Raw genomic sequence first — 24,127 nt, 5'->3', positions numbered from 1 at the left:
TTGCAGCCTGCACAGCTTTAGCATCTGACGCTGTTTTAAAGCTGTATTTGTGTTTTCCTCATGGGGTTCTGCAGGCCTCCCCTTGGGTTTTGTTTAGGTAAAAATCCCTCACCCCTTGCACGTACTCCCTCAGAGAGTGCTCCAGCCCCGTATGGGGAGCAGGCTTTGAGTCTGTGGGAGCTGCTGGGCCGGCCCCGCAGCCCAGGAGGGATTAATGCTATGCCCAGTCTGGTCAGGCCTTTTCTTCAGGGCACCACTGATTGGTTGCACTGACAATCTTCAGCAAACCCCAATATCTGACCCCTGACAAACTACCAGCCCCAACGCATTCTTAATGGGGCTCTGCTGAAGAACAGGGCTGTCTGGGTCCCTGGGTCTGACAGGGGCAGACCATCCTGTTACAGTCCCCTCCTTTTCTGTGCTCACAGGTGTTCCCCTGTGAGAGGTACCTGCGACGGCACCTCCCCACGCATGGAGGAGGGGGCAAATTCAAGTGCCAGATCTGTAAGAAGTTCTTCCGCCGGGAGCACTACCTCAAGCTGCACGCCCACATCCATTCAGGTAGGTGCTTCCTCGTGTATCCTTTCCGCTGCGTCGGGCTTCCTTTCTCTGGGGAACCCCCAAGGGGCAGAGCTGTCTGGATGGTATTTAGTGAGGATCAGTATTCAGTGCTCTTTTGATTCTGTTCCAGGCTAGCCAGAGTAAGTAGTGTATTACACAACCTTTGGTGCCGACTGCTTTTCAGAGTAATACCGTGCTGCTGAGACAGGGTTAGCTGTTGAACCAGCTTGGCGATCTCACATCAGCACCAGCTGGGTGATGGGAGTGCAGCACACAGCCAGCCTCCTCCCTTCTCAGGCTTGGTGGGGCTAGCAGCGCTGTCCTGGAGGAGGAGCACTCAATGGGAGGTGTAGCCATCCACCCATTGGCCAGAGGGAGCATTGCTGACAGGGCCCTTTCAGGGAGGAACTACAGCAGGGGTTCTCAAACTGGGGGTTGTGACCCCTCAGAGGTTATTACGTGGGGGGTCGTGAGCTGTCAGCCTCCACCCCAAACTCCACTTCACTGCCATCATTTATAATAATGTTAAATATAAAAAAGTGTTTTTAATTTACAAGGGGTGGGGGTGGAGGGGTCACAATCAGAGGCTTGCTGTGTGATGGGGTCCCGAGTACAAAAGTTTGAGAACCACTGAACTACAGAGATAGGTGTTGGAGTGGGAAGGAGTCACTTCTTTCTGTACTCATGATTCGGGCCTTCCTGTCCTGCTTTGGAATCCGAGCACACCCAAAGGCGCTCGGGCCTGATGGCGTGTGGGGGGTTCTCTCTCTGAGGCACAGTGCTTCACGAGGGCGGGCTGGAGGTGATTCGCCTCTGGAGTCTTATCTCTGTTTTTATTGGGCTGGAAGATGATGCTTTCCTGTGACTCTTCTGCCTGCCCTGTCACAGCATGGGGAGCAAGTGACGCTGGCAGTTTGGAGAAGCTATGTGGTCTTCAGAAAGTGGCAAAGGGACCTGCCGTTTGGGGAGGGAAGTGGAGATTTGTCATAGTGTCCTGTGCCCCCTACCATGAGTGTTGTCGCTTCATCACCTTTGGGCTTTCCACACAGCTATCTCCCTGGAACCTGCTGTTAACACGCTAGGGACTGGCCATTCCCCTCGTCTGGGGCTGAGCACACTTGTCAGCCCAAGGGGTGAGGAAATACACTTGACTCCATAACCAGCAGGGAATCCTTCTGCTCCTTCAGCTCTGGGCCAGATGTAACTAGAGGAGAGGCCTTCGCACAGCGTAGCTATCAAGTCTCCATGCTGAAGTGGGTGACCCAGCTTGCAGGGAATATCACAGAGCAGGAAAGCGGAGACTGACGCTGCTGCCCAAGTGGAGGGACTAAAGGGTTATTAGAACAATGATAAGCCCTGAGGCCCAGTGCAGCCTGTATGTCCCTGACAGTGTGTCTCTGTCCTGCGCAGGTGAAAAGCCCTTTAAGTGCTCTGTGTGCGACGCAGCCTTCAACCGGAAAGATAAACTGAAGCGACACATGCTGATCCATGAGCCTTTCAAGAAGTACAAATGTCCCTTCTCGTATGTACCAAGTGACCCCTGGCAGCCAGGAGCAGAGCTGGCTTTGTTGTTCCTGAGATCCCACTGGTCTTTGGGAAGGAAGGTCTCCCTCAGTCTGCACAATGAAAGGGCTTCAGAGTAACAGCCGTGTTAGTCTGTATTCGCAAAAAGAAAAGGAGTACTTGTGGCAACTTAGAGACTAACCAATTTATTTGAGCATGAGCTTTTGTGAGCTACAGCTCACTTCATTGGATGCAGTGAGCTGTAGCTCACGAAAGCTTATGCTCAAATAAATTGGTTAGTCTCTAAGGTGCCACAAGTACTCCTTTTTTTAATGAAAGGGCTGTTATAGGCTCTCAGAGTGTGTGGATAGCCCATATTGAGTGGCACCAAACAACCCACTCTTCTTGGGGAGGCTCCATGCTCTAGCGATTTTGAGCAGGGAGCTGGGAACCAGCAAGTTCTAACCCCAGCTCCTACCACTTGCTTGTCGCAATCCCTTCATCTCTGCCTCATTTTCTCCCTGTGTAAGATGGGGCTGATCCTACTGCCTCCTGGCGAGGTTGTGAGGTTTATCACATTGCACTGGTAGAGCACTTAAAAGTGCTATATATTAGCGAGGGGTTGCCTGAATGTGTATAAATACCATGTGCTCTGCCCTCAAAGGCAGTGTCGCCTAATGCATGAGGCACATGGGAAGGTTTCTTAGTTCCACTTCAAAATGTCTTTAAAGCTTTGACTGAGATATGCCCGTCCCTCTCAGGGTTACATTGTGTTGGCAGGACAGGGTGGGGAAGATGCCCCTTGCTCTCTGCATGGATAGAGATCTTGGGGCACAGTCTGGTGCCTTTCACTGGCACTGTGTCCACTGAATGCATCTTCTGTTTAAAAAATGTGGAGCCTTTCAATAACTGTCCGTGGTCCCCAGGGGTGGGGGGGCGTCTGGCTTGGAACGTGGGAAATGGTTGCCCTCATTGCTTGGGCTGGAGGAGTCCCCTACCCTGAAGGGTAATTGAGAAGACATCAGTTACTATGACAAGAGGCTGTACACAGAGATACAACCTATCTTCCAGTTAATGTGGAGTGAGATGGCTTCAGAGCCTTGGTAATGCTGGGGCCAGAACTCTAGCCATAGGCCCTTGCACATCCCAGCACCAATGGGTACGTTTCAGATACAAGAGAGAGACCCCTGGCATAACATTGTCTTTCTTCAGTGGCCTCAATTCACTTGGCTTCTCCCAACTCCTCTCCCATCCCAGTCAGTTTGCAACACCTTTGCCCCTGCTTCTGCCTGCAGCTGCTTTGAAGCACTGTTAATACCGCTCTGTGAGGGGACCCGTGACAGGCACCGCATGACTTTCCAGTGGAAGCCATGTGCATCCACATCGCAGCACTCATCTTGAAATTGTGGGGCCCCTGTCGTAACACCCGGTGGATACACCCTGAGCTCTCCGCGGCACATGGGTGGTGAGCGATGATGTCTGAGAGCTAATGTATGTACCTCTTTCTGTCCTCACCACCCCCAACCCGATTCAAGCTGGTTACTGGGATTTTTATTCTTACAGAAGCCACACGGGCTGTAATAAAGAGTTCAACAGGCCAGACAAGCTGAAAGCTCATATACTCTCCCATTCCGGTAAGTGGGACTGCAGCTCTCCCCTTGCTGCCCATAGCTGTGAATGAAAATGCTGCTTGAATTCAACCTAAGTGCTTAGAGAGCCTCTTAGGCAGGAGGCCAGTGTGCATATCTCCTGGCTTTATTTTTCAACCAGAGCAGTAGTAGGGGTAAGATGCCTACGAACTGTCAAGCGAGTGGATTACTAGTACCCTTTATAGCAGTGAATAGTAGGACTCTTACCCTTCTCAGCACCATTGCTGGATAACACTAGTCTACATTGATTCCACCCACTAAATACATTGTCCTAGAATCCACAGAAGCAAGAGATGCCAAATCCCTTATGAAATCAGTCCGCTCCATTCCCTGACAATGCAGGATTCTTCCCTGAAGGATACTCTCCTGCTTTGTCCAGCTATGACTTGGGTGATGAGACATCCACCACCACTTCCCGCGGGAGATTTTCCACAGTCCAATATAAGGAGTTTCCCATGCAGTAAAACTAATAGTGTCACTCACTGGTTCTGCAAGCAGCCCCTGGCTTTGGGATTTCTACCTCTGCTCCTGCAGGCCTACTGGAAGAGCCCACGTTCCATTTGCAGCTGTGTCTAAGATCCATGCACATTTGAGGCTATACAAATAATAAACCATGTGGCCAGCTTGGGATATAGGAATTCTGAAGCAGAGTAGGATATTAGGTGTGCTTATTTGCATATTAATACCAAGAATGCTCTTTCTGCCCCATACCCAATAATGTCCCCATGTCAAAAGTAATCTCTTGGGATTCAGATGAGCGTTTGTCTGAGTTCCACATCCACAGCCACACCCCTAGAAACAAGCTCCCAGGGAGCCCCGCAATTCTTGCCTGACAAGTAGTACAACTGTAGATCTCTCCCTCTCCTGTCTCTGTCACGTCCAGAGCCCTGGACAGAGCAGCTGGATGGAGTATGCACTGAAGATGCAACTGATGGGGGGCATCAGTTTGTTCCTCCAGTGAAATTAAGGAGTTTCAAAAAATCAGTTCATTTTCTTTACGGTTCCTAAACCAAGCAAATCTTAAGTTTAAGAGCATGTGTTTCACTTTTGACTGTGCTCTTGTGAAATTGCTTTCATGGTATATTGCTCAACTCCCTTTAGGGACAGGAGCAATGCTGTCCTTATGATAAACCCTGAAATTAGGGTTCCAGATCACTTCAGGCTCCAACCTGCCATACACATTCTCTGCTTATGTGCATTTTTTTAAAAATAGAAAACGAAAAAATCTGATCTCTTTGCGGGAGGGGGTGATTGTTTTAAGCAGTAAAAGCACCAAATAAAAGTATTTTGGGGAGCTTTGGGTGGGGATTTTTGTCTTGTTTTTGCCAAGCAATAGTTAAAAAATTACTCGGCTTTGAAGAGCAGACACAACTATTGAGCCCCGTTGCAGTGCGATTAATGGGTCCATCCACCCTGTAAGGAGGGTTCTGTAACTAAGCTCTTTCTCGTATTGTGCTTGGCTTAGGAATGAAGATCCACAAGTGCCAGTACTGTAACAAGTCCTTCAGTCGACGGGCCCACATGGTGGAACATCAGCGCTCACACACTGGAAACTACAAGTACCGCTGCCCCACTTGCAGCAAGGGCTTCACGCGCCAGAAGTACATGAAGGACCACAAGTGCCGGCTGAACTCACCCAAGGACAAAGAGCTTCAGATCAGGAAGGCCCAGAAGAAGCGGGGAGCTCGGCGGAAGGTGGGCCTTCCTCTTCCCGGCCAGCTGGCCCTGGCAGAGCTGAAGGACAGTGCAGAGGGGGAGAACCCCCGGGAGAGTAGCCCCAACAAAGAACAATTTCGGGAATCAGACGCAGTCCTGTCCATTGTGGTTGGTGGGTCAGCAGCTGCAGATTCGGACCTTGTAGTCCCCGGCCAGCCCAGCAGCATTGCTTCCAGTCTTGCCCTGGCAGAGTTGCAGACTGGCACAGATGTGCCGTGCGCCATGCTGGCTGTCCCCGTTTACATTCAGACTACGGACTGATAAAACTGTGACCTGTGTGTGCTTGGTGAGCGGTAGGGGATCCGCATTTTCTTCACCCACTGGTGGGGTGGCCAGACTCATGGTGAGATGGGCTGAAGTGTCTGGATCACAGTGATACAGAGACCAAAACTCTTAGGGATGGAGATGGGTAGGGGAGATAATGACTTTCATCTCCACCTACCAAGGTACATGACTCCATAGAAGCCAGTGATGGCCAGCAGGTCTGGAGGGGAATGTTACATTTTCTTGTCCCCGTTCAGCACTTGTCAATGCGGGGTGGGGTGACGAGGAGCCCTGAATCAGGATGGGAAGAATGGTAGAGACCATGAGCAGAAAGCTTTGCAAATCACCATCTGCCCCATTTATGTTTTCATTGTAAAATCCATATATATGGGGATATATATCCATATATATATGCCTATATATGGGGAGGGGCATGTCCAAGTGCAAATACATGATCCTTCCTCTGGAAGCAAGTGCATCCTCATATCCTTTGGGAACACTGTTCATAAATACCCTAATAGACACTGCCAGTGTCTCTCTCATCTGTGTGTGTTAGCAGAAAGGCTGTATTATCTGTACTGGGTGTGTATAAACACGATGGCCCTGATGCTGCAGCTGCTCTGCATGAAGTCAGGGGATGGCCAGCAGCTGCGGCATTGTGCCCACAGTTGTGTGCCTGAGTGCATGTACGTGTGTGTTCTTTTCTTCTGTTTGAAGTTCTCGCCACAATGGTCACTGTATTTTAGCTCTTCTATGTCACTCTTTAGCCAAGGATCTCAAAATGCCTTAGACACAAATGAGTTAATCTTCACAACAGCTAAATATTCCTCTCATTGTCCAGCAGGGAACCACAGCACGGCAGGTAAGTGAACTATCCCAGCTGACACAGGAAGTGCAGAGCTAGGGCTTGAAGCCAGATTGCCTGACTCCAAGTCTGCTGGTCTACATGCTACCCAGTGCTTCTCCACGCTTTCCCTCAGAGGTGCTGGAACTAGGGATGCTGGGGGTGCTGCTGCAGCCCGTGACTTGAAGTGGTTTCCATCGTATACAGAGTTTACAGTTTGGTTCAATGGTTCTCAGCACCTCCACTGTACAAATTGTTCCAGCATCGCTGCTAGCTGTTAGAATTGCAAGATTTGCTGCTGTTATCAGACTGGCCACCTCCACAATCAGCTCCAAGTCATGGGCAGCTTGTTGGAAGCTCAGTGTGGCAGCCAGCGAAACCCTGGAGCAGGTGTGTTGTCTCAGTGCCCTCTGTTACTGTGATTCAGCCTTCAGTCCAGCACTTGGTCATTGACTGCATGAACAGTGGTTCCTTCCCCACTCCCCTTCTTCCTCACCCCCCTGCATGTGACTGGAATAATCCTGACTTGGCAAATATCTTTCTCCCCCAAACCCCTACCCTCTGCAAAAAGTCAAGTGGTTGTTGGAGGAAAACATCTATCCAAAATGAGAGGAAAGTAGGAGCCATGGAACACGTGGTGAATGAATGAGCCCAGAAATCTTCCTCTTCCTGCTAGGACCTTGTAAGGGAAGGGGAGATGTGGTTGTGCGCTGCTGTGTTTTGCAGTAGTTTCACTGCTTTGAGCAGATGTGACAATGTGTTGATGGGGATAGCACGGCTATGGCAGAACGTGTAAACTTCTGAGTAACGTGAGGCCAGCCCTGTAGTTAGTGCTCTGTATAGCTATGGGAGAGACCACGTTCAGTTGCCCGCGCTGACTCCTGCTCCTGGCACCAGTGGAGCCCTTCACTCCATGGGGCAAGAGAGCTTCTCCCAACCCTCTGTCAGCTGCTCTGATTATGGATTTGGATTGATGAGCACCAGAGGGACTCCCCTGTCGATCCTTCTCTGACCCAGAGAAGCTCAATGCAGGCAGGTGGAAAATTAATTTAAAATGAACTTAATTTAGTGCTGGTGAAGGGCCACATGGAGAGCACAGGAGACCAAAGTTCTGCCTCCACAGAGCAGGTAGGACATGGGCAGCAAGAGCTGCAACTCCTTCCCTCCCCGACCTGCTGGGATCCCCTCTGCAGATGAGTTTCCATTGCCCAGCCAGTCTTCAGCCTCCTTGTTGTTCTGACAACAGCAGAGCATGCCTGAAAGAGATACTTCACTTGCCACAGACAAGGCCCTGATCATTAGGAAGGGGAGCTTGAACGAGAGCTCCCTCTCACCTCTTACCCCGTCCTCTTTGGGATTAGCTCGTACACTAGATTCTCCATTGCTTTGTCTAATGCCATTTTAGATTACTCCGGTGCTGGCACTTCCTTCTTGGATATCTTTCTGTGCTGGGCCCTGGATTCAGAGTAAAAGTCAATTGGACAACAATCAGCATTTCCAGCAGTAAGGCTTGGCCTTGTTAGCATGCAGAATGGCCAAGAGCCTGTAGGAAGGCTGTGGTGTTGCAGGCTCTCATTTTGGAGATGTCCAGTGTTCAGAAAAGCTCCTGGCAATGACGTTTCCTTCCCGAGCCTCCTTCTTGTCTTATACATGAGAAGAGCTTGTAGAAAATCTGCTGAAATGGTGCATAAGTTTCTGACAACCAGAGCAGTAATAATAATGTTACTGTGCAATGGTCTTCTGGACCTCACTGACCACAAGCATCCTGTCCTGTGTGCAGCAGCTCGCTCACAGCGAGTTGTTCAGGGATGTCCTTCCTGTCTCCTTGTGATGTATTATGCTAAACTAGAGGCAGTAATGCACAGACATTATAGATAGAACATAGCTGTCTTCTGCATCCCAGGGCAGCCTGTGTAAGATTGTTCTCTCACAGCACATGCTCCAGGGCTGAGTAACGGGATGATGCAGCCTCTACCCCTTCCCTTGGGAGACTATTGCACAGTCTAATGCATCTCCTGTTAGGTTGTTTCCTGCTTCCCATCCTACAGGTTCCCTTTGCCCAGTTTCATCCTCCTGAAGTAGTCCCAGTGCCCACACCACCTTTTCAGTATTTCCTGCTGCTTTTGTCCCGCTGCCTTCAAGCATTTTGTATGAAAACTTTTCATCTGTTTCAGAGGCAAGATTTTATTTGCCTAAAAGTTTGTTTGAAATACCCAGCTTTCCAGACAGAAGAACCACCACCAGGAAATGGTTTGCTAAATATACCTCTCCTGCTTTCCCTCTCTATCTGGCCACATTGTAAGGCGTAATTATGTGGCCGCTAGCACCTATTGCAGCATTACAATCATCCCTGGTTTGAGACTGGTATGTGGGTGTCTCATTCTTCCTGTGTGTATTATGGCAGCCCAGGGATGGCCTTCCATTCTATCCTCTGTTTTCAATCAGTTGTGATCGTAGGGTAGCCAGTCAAATGTTCAGCAAGATGCTAAAAGCAATTTTGCCCAATCTGCCTGTATTGAAAGTAATCCAGGTCTTAGAGAGACAATACAAATAGAACTTCAAGTAACATAATTTTGAAAAGTCAGAGGCTGAGGGATTCTTCATTGTTTTTCACTCGTCTGTGTCTTGGAAAGCTGCCTTATTTTATTACCCTTACATCCAAAAACTAGCACTGACTTCCAAGTACCAGCTCTCCACCCAGCTTGGCTGGCATGCTTGCTCTTCAAGAAGGAAAATCTAAATGCTGAAATAGAGAACGGGGTTTATAGAGGTCTTGGAACAAGAGAGAAAATGATCTGTATTTATAGTGGAGCTTCTGTCTTGGAAGCTCTGAGCATGTGAGTATCTTGCATGGCTGGTGGAGGCTGCGAAATCCAATTACATCTGAGGAGAGACAATGTGTGACTGTGTGTCAGAGCAGCAGGCTGTGCCATCTCTCAGGCTGCACAGTAGCAATCTGGAGCTGTGACAGCTGGTTCCACAAGCTGCTGTAATGTCCTGTTGAGAATCCCTCAAGAAATAGGTAGATATAGGTGAATCCTATTTTCTTCTGCTGGACAGAGATAGAAAGATGATTGATTTGTAATTTTTTTTAAAGACATTCTCATGTGCCTGCAGCTCTGCTGCCTGAAATTTAAACTCAGATGTTGAAAGAGATCTGCCAGGAAGAGACCAGGGTTTACTTTAGAAAAAAGTCCTCTAAAACACGTGATCTTTAATTGTCTTTATTTTTAAGAATATTCTGCATATATACAGAGGAGCAGTGAAGAGGGCACAGTGTAGTGTATTATTATAGGATTTTAAAGCCCTAGTCATGGCCAGGAACCCATTGTGCTAGGTGCTGTACAAACAGAACAAAAAGCTGGTCCATGTTATACCAATAAAATAAAAACCAGTAGGATCTTATTAAAGGGGAAAAGGCAAATTGTCACATTTATTGTGAATACAGAAGGAATCCTAGTAAGCAGTTAGTTATAGCTATAACATTCCATTCAATTTCATATTTATTCATACATTCATTCATACACACACACACAAGTTCTGCAAGGTTGTTATCATAGTTACCAGCCTTAGAGTTGCTCATGCCAAGCCACTGGCCAGGTGGCCTGGACATGAGGAGGGAGCGGGGCCTTGTCAGATGCTCATCTGATGCTCCTGGAAGTTGGTTTGCAGAATCAGACCCCAAAGTTCTCACTTTCTAGAGTCCATTTTTATAGGAATTTCTTCCTATGCCAATCTATGGGAATTGCTTCATCATGCTGTTGCTGAATCAATCAGCAGATGGCACATTCCTGATGGCTTCGTGCTGCCAGATGTTATCTTGTTTTTTGGTTCTCCCATCCTTGAGGCTGTTGGGTGGATTCCAGCCTGCCCTCCGGGGGTCCTCTGGTTATTTCCACTTGACGCCTTCTTCAGCCGATGGACACTGGATTCTTAGGCTGGCACCTCCCTGATCATTCAGTTATTATCCACACCAAGCATCCATCCACATACATCCTCTATCTCTATTTTAATCACAATTGTTAACAAAGCGAGATGAATACAACAAAAGGATGGGGAGTCTCTGGGTGCTGTTTCTGTTGTTACAGAGTATTGCTTTGAGTCTCTCTCTGTGAGTAGTTGTTGTTACAAAGATTTGCTTTGAGAACAGACTCTGTCTTAGACTGTACTAACACAATTAGCAGCTTGCAAGTTTCACACAGAGAGGGAGAGAAACAGTACCAAAAACCAAGAGACCTCTTAATTAGTAATACCCTGGAATTTAAACTATGGGGAATCAAATTCATTTGTGATTTTAATACAGAACTTCTTTAATATGATCCAACATCCCTGTCTCCAGGAGCTTACAATCTAAGTATAAGATGAGATAACAGATGGCTACACACGGAATGAGGGGGGAATACAAGAAAACAAAGAGACAGTATTGGTCAACATGCTACGCAGGGGTCTCCGTTCCTGTTCCCTCTTATTTGGTGTGACCTTGCTCAAGTTAATTACTTAAACTGAGCTTTCACACTTCACTGGAGTTAGCAGGGATGAATATGAACCATTCTGTTAACTTCCCATCTGCAAAATGGGTCTAATACTTACCTCACAGGCATAACATGAGGATCTGATTAATGTCTTTATTGTGTGTAAGAACCAGGCAATTGTTAGTATTATTATTATTTACATTGTGCCTTTTGTCCCACACTAAACAAAGTGCAATGTTAATTCTACACAAGAATTGTGTCCTCTGTCACTGAAATGCAGCTGCCTCTAGTGTGGAACATGACCACTTTTTGGCATTATAGTATCATTTAGGTAAGGCACTAAAAAGTATATACAATGAATGTGTCAGGGGAGTTGAAGGACCCAGCAAAATTGAAATTAGATCACAAAACCGGTGCTAGTGCCCCTCCAAGAAACAGGCACTGTAATGATTATACATCCTCAGGGCATCAGTGTTATGTCACACCTGAAGGATGGTCCCCTCCTATACCACCAACACTTCCTAGCACCATCCTTGGACATTAATTCAACAGGGACTCACAAAGAAGATCTTCCAGGACCACTGTCTGTAGCACCTGCATTTTTCTGTGAAGTTTCTCATAGTATTATTGACTTGGCCCCAATCCGTGGGGACAGACAACCTGACAGTTGTAGGTGGTCTAACTCTTGTATGTTTCCTATTACTATGGCAATATTAGAATAAAAGCGGGGATCTTTTATATCCTGCTTCCTTCCCATCTGAAAGATGAATTAATAACTAGGGGGTGAACTCCCAGAGGTGGTGTGGTTTACCCCTCTCTCTCCTACCATTCAGTCTTTTCTGTTCTGCAGGGATAGGCTCCAAGCCTCTTTAGAGATAACTCTGTGCCATAATGATGTTGCAAGATCAAGTCTATCCTTTCCTAATTCTCCTAGATTGGCTACTATGAAACAGTCCAGCATGGGTTGTCTAAGCATAATGCTCTGCTTGTTTTTCTCCAGCCACCAGTTATGAGGTCCTAGGCAAAGTGTGGTGATGAGTGAAGAGATGCTATGACAACTGGAGCTCTAGGAATCTTTGTCATAGATGAGATCAGAGGGGAGAAGAGAAACAGAAGTAGGAGGGAGTGAATTAAACCACCAAGAAGTGGCTCTTATTCAAAGTGTTACTAAACCCACAAAGTTTAGTGCTATTCTGATTTAGGGTTTGTCTAACCATAGCTGCCAGGAGTCTGCGGCGCGCCCCAGGCAAAGAAGGGGAGTGACAGGATGAGGGCAGAAGAAATTTTAGAGATGTCCAGTTAGTGGTTTGGAGAGGAGACCCCTGGAGTTACAGCATAGCCAGGGCCTGGTGGTCTGGGAGCCCCCTGGGCCCGAGCAGCTCTGCCAGGGAGCTTCTCCGCGCTGTAACACGTGTTAACCAGCCGCAGCCCGTGTAGACAGGTGAACAGGCTGCAGCCCAAGCCGGCGGTGTCCGAGCGGGCTCCGGTTGTTATGGATTCAGCGCCCCGACCCGCCGCAAGGGACCCAGGCTGGAGGTACCCGGCCCCTCCGTTCCCTGCCCTGGGCCGCTCCCTCCTGCCGCCCGACAAGCTGCGGAAGGGCCGGAAGTCTCAGTGCGGTCGCTATGGCTCTACCTCTTACGTCACGAAGTTTACTACGATATGTTCATCACATGATGATGATGTAATGGTGGGTGACGGGGCGGGGGGGGTCAATGTGAAATTCAGCTCCCTCAGGGTAACGTGAGCATTTGAGACTACAGCTCCCAGCATGCACTGCTGCCCCAGGGCCAGAGCCGAGGTGGGGATTACCGCTCCCACCATGCATTGCTGCCCTGAAACGAGAGCAAAAGTGGGGACTACAGCTCCCAGCATGCAACGCTCTCCTCAAGGCGAGAGCGGAGCTGCGGACTACAGCTCCCAGCATCCCCTGCTCGGTTCGGGCCCCGGGCCCGGGGGCGGGGTGCCGCGGTGGGGGCTGGGAGACGTGGCGTGGGCGGGGAGCCGCCGTTGCCGTGGTGCGGAGTGACGGCTGCGGGCGAGGCGGCGGTGAGTCAGGAGGGCGCAGCCGAGGCGGAGGCGCGGGGGCCAGTGTCTTCCGCGCGGCGCCGGGCGGGGAGCGGCTGTTGCGAGGTCTCGGCCCAGGGCCTCTCCGCCGTCCGTCTCCTTGCCCCCGCCGGGCCTGCCCCGCTCTCGCCTCCTGCTCGCTGCCCGCCGCGGCCCGGCCATGTCGGGGATGCTGGGGAAGCTGTTCGGGACGGGCGGCAAGGGCGCCGGGAAGGGCCCGACGCCGCAGGAGGCCATCCAGCGGCTCCGCGACACCGAGGAGATGCTCAGCAAGAAGCAGGAGTTCCTGGAGAAGAAGATCGAGCAGGAGCTGGTGGCGGCCCGCAAGCACGGCACCAAGAACAAGCGGGGTGAGGGGCCGGGCCGGGGAGGGGAAACCCGCAGGGGCGGATGGCGGCCCGCCGCCCAGCGGGGTGGAGCCACCGGTCCGTGCTGGCGGGGCGCTGGGCTCTCCGGCGGTCCCTGCTCTGGGCCTTCAGCCCCGAGCCCTGGCTGTGCCCTCCTTCAGCACCCAGGCTGGAGTGCCCGTAGGGACGGGCCTTGGAGCAGGCTGGGCAGACCTGGGGGTCCCAAGGCCCTGGGCACGGCGTGAGAACCTGCCCAGAATATCACTTCCTTCTGGCCGAGGCTCAGCCCTCTGCTCTCTCAGCCCTGGGCACGGGTGGGACTGTTCTCTGATCTGCGGTGGGGAGGGGCGGTGGCCACCAAAGTAGCTTTGTGTCTGTTCTACTGATCCCTAGTCCTAATATGAATCTTGATTCCTTGAACAGTCCATCTTGTTGCTGGGTTATAGGATTAAGTTCCACACGCTATTGGCATTGGCTGCCCTGTCAGGTGAACTCTAGGATCATTTCTTTTTAGATACACTGGAAAGCGATCCTATCAAATGGTGACTTGTAGGGGCTACTTTCCCAGGCCTTTGTTTTATAAAGTTTCAATTTAAGTTCCATTTATATTGGTTGACTTACCTGCTACCAATGCCTGGAGACAGAACAAAACATACCACGGTCTACCCTCAGTTCATTGGACCTGTTCTCTATACACTGTATGATGGAGTATGTTACTTATACGTTCTTTACAGCAGAAACTCTATAAAAGTCTTTCTGTACAACACCAAACACTGTGTGCATTTAGTAAATTTTAACCAACATTCTGTATGTGCATGAACATTAGGGAACTATTTAGACTTATACTCTGACAGTGGACCTATTGCTGACAGTGGGTCTCCCTGCACTTGATTGTGCAAATGTTCCACTAGTGTGGATGAGACAAAATTGTCTTCAGCTTCAGTGCAGTGGGACTTAACTGCTGATCTTCTAAAACTGGTCCATTTGAAAATGTAAGCATTCCTTTTTGATATGGTAGGTGTAAAACCCATTGGCGGTAGCCTGATCTAGTGGTTCCACTGTGGGATTGGTTGTCAGGTCTAGATTCTAGTCCTGATTCTGATTGTATCTTGCTGTGTGATCCTGGGCAAGTAACTTCTCCTCTTTTTGCTTTGGTTTCCTGCCTGGAAAATCGGGATAAAACCTAATAGCATTGTGAAACTTAATTAACACTTGTGATTTGAGATCCTGTGATAGAAGGCACTGTGTTTGTCCTTGAGTATTTATTGATCGCTTTGTTTTAATAACTGGGTAACTAGGAGCTTATAAAGCTGTAGTAGACAAATAAAGCTGTAGAAGATCCCCAAAATGATTTTATGGGAGGGGGAGGTAAGTGGGGCTGCCATGGTTGTGTCTGAGGGGGCGGGAATGTGAAAGTGTAAAACTTACGCTATATTAACAAATTTTCATCTATAATGGCAATTAGGGAAGGGCAGGTTTTTAGCTTAGGAAGTTGTTCTAAAGTATACACTTTATCACATGATTATGTCATGATGGGTGAGTGTGTCTGGTATAATGCTGACTTCTATTTCCGTGTAGAAGATAGCCTATTGGAATGTCAGAAAGATAATAAAGAGTTTGAGCTTGGGTGCATTACTGGCAGTGTCTTACAGCTGGGAAACTTAACTTCAAGTAACCAGAAAAGTACAAAAGCTACCTAGTATGCAGGTCCCTGCTGGTTTAGAGCAGACTTAAAAAAAATAACAGGTTAAATCAAAGAATTTGAAGATATCTGTTCCAGGGTGGATTTGATTTAAATCAAATTGATATAAATCATGATTTAAATCACTAGTCAGAAAGACGCGATTTAATAATGGATTTCTACATAAAAGTGCATTCTTGTCGGTTGTTATAACCTTAATACATATTCTTCACAATTCAGAGATAGATGCAGGTTTCATTTTTAGAAGGTACACACTATACATTTTTAAAGTGATTTATTTTGAAAACTTTTCAGATTAGTTTTACAGCTATATCAGAAAATGAATGATTGTTTGGTTATTTCATTTACCAAAGGTAATTGCAGCAGATACTTATGAAGTCATTGGGAGGTGAACTATCTCCAATTCAACAGGTTAATCATTTAATATTTGGAGAATTTTCTTGCCATGCTGTATTAGGAGGAGAACATTACCAGACAGACATTTAAATTGTTTTAGTTAACTAAATCAATAACTGTTATGTATTCTGGATTTTTTTCTTCAACAGCAAACATATAATATTTTAACAAAAGCATATGCATTTTTTGAATCTAGTTAAACATTCAAGTTTTTTCAAATCAGGTTTGGTTTTGTTAAAATTGTTTTTAACTAAAATAGTTAAATGAAATATATTTAAAAAAAAACAAATTAAATCTACTGTCAGCCAAGTCAACATGAGAAACTTAAAATATTAGCTTCTGCAGATAACTCAGTCATTTTCACCTTCATTTTCCTGTTTGCTCATAAACTGAAAAAGAAAAACAAGCTTTCCTGCTTTTTCAGGTCCCAAACGATTTCTCAGTTTGGAATGAATTAGTCCGAAGTGAGAAAATATTCTTTCTATACCAGCAGAAGCTACAGCTGTTAAAAGTGAGATTATCACTTCAACAGTCTCTGAATCCAAGTGCTTAAGTGACTTCCACCAGTTCACTGGTGTGACTTCCTTTAAAACATCATCAGCAAACATATATTTCTTGAATGGTTCGTATTCCCAAACTGGGTCTCTCTTGTGTCCTGCTGCCATTATAGGTATTCCCTTCTAGTGAAAGAATGGTATCTCAAATCAACGAAGGGTACACTCAGAAAGACCTCAAGACTTCTGGAATATACTGCTCAAACAGTTTCACTTCTGCCTGTCCCTCCCGTCTCACATTTATCTCCAGACTTCTTCTCCTTGTCCAGATCTATTCTGCTCCCAACAATCTTCTATTTATTGAACTTTTTGAAACTTTGCACTTTTAGAGAGAGGTAAGGGATTGACTCTCTCTACGCACATTTGCAGAGGGACAATAGGGTTGATGTCTGTTATTTCTCATGTCTTTATTTTATTTATTTATTTTAAAAATATTTTTGCTGTTAACAAGCATGATCTCTGGAGATACAAACCCACAGTCTGAGAACTGCAGAACTAAGCATCTCTGATGGTATCTTCTAGACTGAGCACTGAGTCCCATTGGGTAGATAGAAAGATTAGCCCCTGGAACCCCTTAAAAACCCCATAAGATTGAGTCCCTAATCCATGAACTATTGGAACTCATTTACAAAACCTTTCTTAAAAATTACATGAATATATTCTATATTGAATATACAAGCTTCTGAGCTACACAGAGCTGCTCTTCAAGTTTGGGAAAGGTACTCGGAATCACAGCTAAATACAAGGGGGACATTGTTGAGCATAAGTAAACACATATTTTAAGGGACCCTTCAAGATGAAGAGGCCCGTTAGTCCTGTTGCAGTCATAGGACAAAAAGGGGGGGGGTTAGTGGATTCCAGAGTGTTATAAGAAGTCATAAATCCAGTATTTTTATTAAAACCATGATTTTTGGTGTCTAGCAAAGTTATGAATTTAAGCTCCCAGGCTCATCTTTTGAAGATGGTGTTCAGATTTCCTTTGAGGATGAGGACTGAGAGTCAGATATGGAGTGGTCATTTTGTGAAGTTTTCCCCTATGGGTGGTAGGGTGTTTTTGTTTTGTCATTTTTCTGTGTGAATTCCTTCGAAAATATGGTGGTAGTCTGGTTTCACACACACCCCCGCCCCCACTCCTGGATTGCCTGCCAGCTCCTTGCCCGCACTGCCCAGGGTTGCTAGGTGTCCTTATTTCCCTAAACTGAAAACAGGATACATAGGGCTGGCCTGAGCCGCCTGGCGTTGCTGCTCACCTCTTCCAAATGTTCCTCCATGCCCCATATTGAGCCAAGTAGCAGAGATGGGGCGGGGGGAAGAGGAATGAGTATGGGCTGGGATCTGGGTAGCAAAATGGTGTGAATGTGAGTACTTTTGAGCTTGGAGTCAGGCAGTGAAACTATTGGACTATGATCCAGCTAGCAGTGAGATGCCCCTTTCAGGGCTGGTATAGCAGAGGGGCAGGAAGGAGGCGCCAGGTAGTCGGAGGGCCCAGGGAGACTCCAGATGGTGGGAGGCTGGGATGTAGCAGAAGCAGGTGCCTGGAGATGGACAGGGAAGGAAAAGAGGCTGGTTGGGGTGGGGACTGGAGAGGGCTCTGGGAACTGGCCCCAAAGGACGGGGGATAGGGAGGACATGAGGCCAGGGTCGGGGGCTCTGGGGTCTGCTCGGGGGCAGGGGACATGAGACTGGGTTGGGTGGGCTCTGGGGACCGCTTAGGAGTGGGGGGTATGAGGCCAGGGTGGGGAGCACGGGATGGGGACTGCTCGGACCAGAAACATGGCTCTGCATGGCTCCAGCTCAGCTTCAGCCCACACGCAGAGGCGACACGTAGCTGTGGCTAGTAGGGGGGCACGTGTCCCCCCGTTTCTTGGGACATCCGGAAGCCAGCGGCCCTGCTCCCTCCTTGGGACAGGGAGAGCACTGCTGCCAGGTGGAGTGCCCCTCCTCGCTTCCCCTTCAGAGGTAACTGGAGAAGTGGTGGGGGGAGCATGTGACCTATGGATGTCCCGCCCACGCATCCCCTCTGCCCCATTGGTCCACTGAAAAGTGTCTGGCAGTCTGGATTCAGACCGGAGTCTGCCTATTGACTACACTGGTATAGACATTGGGTTGCTTGCATTGGCTGTCAGCCTGGTGCTGGGCTTACGGCTGGGGCATCCCCTTACCCCGGCGCTGACAGCCTGAGCTTTCAGCTGGTTAGTGGGTGAAAATCCACAGAAAACCAGTTTTTCATGGTGCAAACTGAGGACTTGATCTTATGAGGTGCTGAACACCTCCGTCTCTGGTTGAAGTCAGAAGCTGAGGGTGTTCAGTACCTTGACAGGCTTAAGCAGTGTGTGAACTTCACTCTTGAACATGTGCATGGTTTTTGTTGTTTAAGTGGATTTGTAGATCTGTATAGAATTCTGTTTTGTACACATGTAAAAGCAATATGTTAGCCAAGCCATGTGGGTGGTTTTAGTTCAGTTATTTGACATCATTCATCAAAAGTAAAGCAGCTTAAATGTATGTATAGGAATTGAACCAGCCATTTGAGAGAGGACGTGATTCTATGGATAATTAGTGCTGTGACTGGTTTAGAGAGTGCCAAAATGTCAACATTTTGCTAGAATTATATTCCAACCATATCTGATGCATTAACAAGAATTACTGATTTTTATTTTTTTGTATTGCTAAATATGCTTCTAATACTGATATTTACTAGATTTTTCCATCCTCGCCCCGAATCCTCTTTTAGGCATGTACACCAGAAGTCTGTTATGTAAAGGGCAAAACTGTTCTGTGGCTTAAATTTTTGTTATAGCAGGCAATCCGTTTTAGGATGTGTTATGTTTTAATGCAAGACTTAAAATATCAATACATACAACTTAGAGTGTTTCATGGGGCCAGCATTTTCAGAGCATGGAACTGGAACCTAGGAAGTCCTGACTTCTGAACCCAGCGGTAACTGACATACTCGATGACCTGGTCAAGACACTTAACATCTGCCTCTGTCTCCATTTTCCTTATCTGTATAATGGGGATAATGCTCACTTTACTTCATAAGGATGTGAGGAGATTTAGTAAATTAATATTGGTATAGCACAGACTCAGTGCTACACTTAGATTATTTTTGTCACAGATCCAATATGAATACTTTTGTTATCATTTTTTTCCAATGTGGGAAAATAATTAAAATTTCTATTGGCCCACTCACCAAACGTAAGTACAAATTCTCCAGGCTGGAGGTGAGTATGAGACATAGGTTAGCTTTAACTCTTGTGTACAGACTTCCTCAAAACACAGTAATCAAATGTTTGTGTAATTACGTTCTCTTCTTGTCTGTTTTTTTTTCTTTGTGCATAAGAACTTTCACTATATTCCACTTTCGTCTGTTCATTTCTCAAACAAAACTTTCACGGGTTTGATCTGGAGATGTTCCAATGGCAGACTGGATGAGAGGACTGACTTTGTTTTAGAGCGAACAAGAGCTGAATTTTGATGCTGAAAGCTTTCCTCTGTGGTGAAAACTTCACATCTAGTGCCCTGTAGGCAGCTAGCCATAGTGGAAAAGGTGATTCAATTTACTAATTTTAGGTTTTTGATTATATTACACTTCAGGCTGCAAAATGGCCTGGGTGGGCTAGTCACCAAATGTGTCAGGAATGAATAATAGCTGAATAATCATAATTTGTAGCCTTCAGGAATAACCTTACTGTGCTTGCTATGGAAATTGGTGGTTCAGTGCTTAACGGGGTGTGATAAGGAGATACAGTGTGATTGTGTTTACAGCTGCCTTGAAGCTAAGCTGGGAGCTATAAGCACCTGTTGAGCTGATGTCAGACAGCTGAGGATTTAACACTTCTTCATACAGGAAGTCCAGGGAATATTTATTGATTGTCTGAAATGATGTCTGCTTAGCTTAGAGCAGAGGTGGGCAAACTTTTTGGCGGGAGGGCCACACTGGGGTGCAAAACTGTATGGAGGGCCAGGTAGGGAAGGCTGTGCCTCCCAAAACAGCCTGGCCCCTGCCCCCTATCTGTCCCCTCCCACTTTCCATCCCCCTCAGAACCTGTCACCTATTTTCCCCCCCCACCCACCCCCAGCTCCTTGTCCCCTGACTGCCCCCTCCCAGGACCCATGGGACTCCACCTCCTATCTAACCCCCCTCCCCGTCCAGACTCCCCCCATCCCCCGAACCTCTGCCCTATCCAACCGCCCCCTGTTCCCTGTCCCCTGACCACCCCACCCGGGATCCCACCCCCTATCCAACCGCCCCCTGGTCCCTGACTGCCCCCAGGACCCCCTGCCCCTTATCCAACCCCCCGTCCTCTTACCATGCTGCTCAGAGCAGCATATCTGGGAGCCACGCCAGAGCCAGACACGCTGCTGCGCTGCCCTGCATGAGCGCACGGCCAGGTTGCCCAGAGCACTGCCCATGCGGTGGCATGGCTGCGGGGGAGGGGGGACAGCAGGGGAGGGGCCAGGGGCTAACCTCCTGGGCCAGGAGCTAGTTTGCCCACCTTTGCCTGTAGTTTGCCCACTTCTGGCTTTGAGGCAATTCTTGTTTTAGTCCTAACTGGAGCACAGGATCTGGTCCTAGAGGTGAATATAGCTGCATCACTTGGTAATAGTGACCATAACCTAATAAAATGGAACATCCCTGGGGAAGCGGGGGATGAGACACCACAGCAGCACCCCATGGTAGCATTTAATTTCAGAAAGGGGAACTACACAAAAATGAGGAAGTTTTTTGTTTGACAGCATTTCTGCCCACCCATGTATCCAAGCTTTGATTCCTGTCACGGTACTTCATACATATATTTTTATACTGCTTTGCAGTTTTTCCATAGATTCATAGACATTAAGGCCAAAAGGGACCTCCTGCATAATGCAGACCAAAGAATCTCACCCAGTAATTTCTGCATTAAGCCCATAACTTCTGTTTGGGCTATAGCATATTTAATTTGCCTAAGGCAGTAGTATCTAGTAGTCATAATCAGGATTAGAACCCAGCTCTCCATTTCCCCATATCTGTTCTAATAGCCTCACTGTTTAGTTATGGGCAAGTTACTTAACTTTGAAATGAGGACATTGCCTACCTTACAAGGAAAGGTCTGTGGAAAATCTTACTAGGTTCTTATTAGATGGAGGCAGAAGTGAAAGATAAGTTGGAGCCCCATCACTGAATGCCATTAGCAGTTCCCTGGTGAAAGCTTTGAACCTACCCACGGCTGCAAGGCAGAGAAGGATTGGTGCTTGGATTCTTACCAAAATGCTTTCCCAGGGCCCTGCGGGGTGGAGGGGGGAGACTTTATCTCATGTATTAGCCTCTGCCTAGGGGTGATAGATAAATAGAAGCCCCTGCTGTTGGGAGAGAGGAGCTTTTCTCTCCCAGCCCTGATCCACTTGGCTGCTGTAAGGGAGTCTGGGCATCTACTGTTCTACTCCCACCCAGCCTCTTAGGTGGTGGTCCCCTCTGAATAGCCTCAATGACAACCTCTGCTGTTTTCCTCTGGCAGGCTGCAAAATTGACATGATTCTAGTCAGTAGCACTGTTACCCATGGGAATCTCAAATGCAGTAGGGAACTGACCAGACCTCTGTTAATTTCACACTCCAGCTGTATCCCAAGACTGGGAGCAACAGATGATGCTGGCTTGTCTTCTGCATACTTAGGAAAACACCACTTTATCAGGTCACTTTTGGAATGATTTCACACCTCTTTGAGCAATTGTTGATGTCACCCCCTCAAAATTGCCAGGGACAACTAGTAGATGAGTTTTTCAAGCCTTACACAAGAGCAGTGTTAGGTTTAATTAAATCAGTGGTTTGAAATGCTTTGCAGACCTCAGATGGAAGGTATACAAATGTGAAGTATTAAAATTGTTGGTTTCAGTTTATGTTGCCGTTCTGATAAGTTTTTATAGGACTCATTTCAAAAAATTCTTTAACCATATACAAGGACTTCTCTTTAATTTGTACAGTAATTAACAGTCCACTTTGAGTTGGCAGTGAGGAAAGGAATATTTGTGTCTTGTATCATAGTTGAACAACCTGTTAATGTGGCTTTTTGGTGCTAGAGTTGTCTTCTATATTGTTAGGATTCATAGCTTTTTTTCTAATTGGAAACTGAAAGTTGATCAGTCTGTATACTGTTTAATTCAAATATCTGTATAGTAGTGTTAAACATGTTTGGTAGTTTTTAAAATGGAAACAGTCCTACCTGTGTACTAGTTACAGTATGAAGCTTTTTGAGCTAGGAAAATCACTTACTATACATAGTTTAGCTTGGTGAATGATGCTTCAGAACTTCATCTGTTTGTCATTCTGAAACATTGGGGCTTGTATGTACGTATCCGGAGCTCTGCACCTTGGTAAAGTTTTCATTTTTAAAGGAAAATTTTAGAGATTCTGTGTGTCTAGTATAAAGCTTTTAGGCATTCAGCTTTATTTCTAAACCAGACTCTGCAACTTCAGATGCTTAAAGCTGACTGTTGTTCCTCCTCACGCTGGAATTTAAGTTCCAGTCAGTGACCAATGAGGAATCATATTGTTATTGTCTTCTCTGACTCCTTCCTGGATTGTGTGCCGTCCCTTTCCTTCTCCTCCTCCTGCCAGCGTGCAAATGGTCGTGTGCTCTTTCTCTTCTGTGCAGGAAGCGATCGCAACAGCATTTCCTGAAAGCTTGGTTTTTATTCTTTACAATGTGGAAAACCACACAGTTAAAATGGAAGGTAAGTACTCTGTCTGCAGAAATGTCCTGCAGCCTACTGTGCTAGGCTCCAGGTGTTCAAGGATAACGTTTCAGTTACAAGTGCCCAAAAAGGAAAGTCTGCCTCCGTTATAACTATAATATAGCTGCTATTGTGCCATAATCCACGGAAGAGATATGGCACTGATGTTGCAAGGTTCCTCCTACGTCCCAGAGGGACCACCTCACCTCTGGCACTGAGTGGGGAGTTGAGGTGCTGGCTCTTGTATCATGTAAGCAGACACTTGTCTAATAGAAACTGGACTTGGACTGAGATAAGCACTGTTTGGTACATGCCACAGAATGACCAGTTATGCAGAGGTGAATGTTCTGTATCTCTGTTACTAATCCCCTGAGCCATCTGGTGCCCTATAAAATCATATTTAAACAAGGATTGTGCTCAGTGGGTGAGATTAAAATCAACCATCTTATCCGATTACTTTGCATATAACTTGTTGCTGTTGGGCTCTTATACTATTTTAGGGAAGTTCTATGGCCTGTGTTGAACAGGAGGTCAGGCTACATGATTACAGTGGTCCCCTCTGGCCTTGAAATCTATGCTTTGTTTTTAATGTATACATGTAGTGTTGGAGAGCATGTCAAGATTTGTTTTAATTAGAATCTCGTCTCAGGAGTTTCTTGACATGTTGTAGATAAATTGCTGCGTCTTGCTAGACTGAGAGAGCCAGAATAGTTATCTGAGATTTTAAAATATGCTCTAACGCTGCCAAACCGCGAGTCTGAGACACCCGCTGTTTGTCCTTGCTGCCTTTGAAATGGGATTATGTTGATGATTCAGACTCTTGTCTGTGTTGTGGGCACCAGGAGTATGGACTCATATGTGTACAGAACAGCTAAATTAATGCATGCTTTTGTTTCAGTTGCCTAAGTTTTTATGTTAAGTATCTGTGTAGAAGACAGTTATATGGTAGTAATCTACATCTTTTAGATATTTTTCAAGTATTCATTACTCTGGTGTTTAGGGTTATTATGTGGATGATAGAAAACAGTGGGATCTGTCCAGAAGAGAGAGGCAAATGGGATAGATGGGTTTAATAAATTAGTCCATTTTATATTCTTTCTGTATGGTTGACAGTTGGTATACCATTATTTTGAGGTTGCTTTTAGAGGTTTTTTTCCTTCCAAATATATACATTTGCCTCCTTTGTTTGTTTTAGTGAGATGTGTGCTTCTGATAAGATACTGCCTCAAGTTGTCATACTTTCTAGAGTGAAGCAATGAGTAGGCTTAAGTCTAAATTTCTCCTCAGTCTTACTGACCAGAGATGTTGTTATACCTTGAGTTTCCGCTGGGCCAGGTGTC

General features: G+C 46.8%; 2 protein-coding genes across 6 annotated transcripts in view; both read left to right on the top strand.

Moving 5' to 3' along the window:
• ZNF341 (zinc finger protein 341) overlaps positions 1-6,592 on the top strand; it is a 29,285-nt gene extending 22,693 nt beyond the window's left edge. For 2 of the 4 annotated variants that reach the window (XM_073309899.1, XM_073309898.1), the window contains 4 exons: positions 429-561; positions 1,972-2,083; positions 3,628-3,698; positions 5,179-6,592. In XM_073309899.1, the coding sequence (XP_073166000.1) occupies positions 429-561; positions 1,972-2,083; positions 3,628-3,698; positions 5,179-5,690 (828 nt within the window). In that variant the 3' untranslated portion in view covers positions 5,691-6,592. Of the gene's footprint in view, positions 1-428; positions 562-1,971; positions 2,084-3,359; positions 3,699-5,178 lie in introns of those variants that run through there. The other 2 variants (XR_012154711.1, XR_012154712.1) reach the window with 2 other exon arrangements.
• Positions 6,593-12,999: 6,407 nt separating this feature from the next.
• Positions 13,000-24,127, top strand: part of CHMP4B (charged multivesicular body protein 4B) — a 34,331-nt gene continuing 23,203 nt past the window's right edge. The window contains exon 1 of one of the 2 annotated variants that reach the window (XM_073309897.1): positions 13,000-13,426. In XM_073309897.1, the coding sequence (XP_073165998.1) occupies positions 13,237-13,426 (190 nt within the window). In that variant the 5' untranslated portion in view covers positions 13,000-13,236. The remainder of the gene's footprint in view (positions 13,427-24,127) is intronic. The other variant, XM_073309896.1, reaches the window with a different exon arrangement.

Source organism: Lepidochelys kempii, chromosome 13 (genome assembly GCF_965140265.1).
Source record: "Lepidochelys kempii isolate rLepKem1 chromosome 13, rLepKem1.hap2, whole genome shotgun sequence".
Classification (NCBI taxonomy): domain Eukaryota; kingdom Metazoa; phylum Chordata; order Testudines; family Cheloniidae; genus Lepidochelys; species Lepidochelys kempii.
This window is presented reverse-complemented; position numbering and strand designations above follow the sequence as displayed.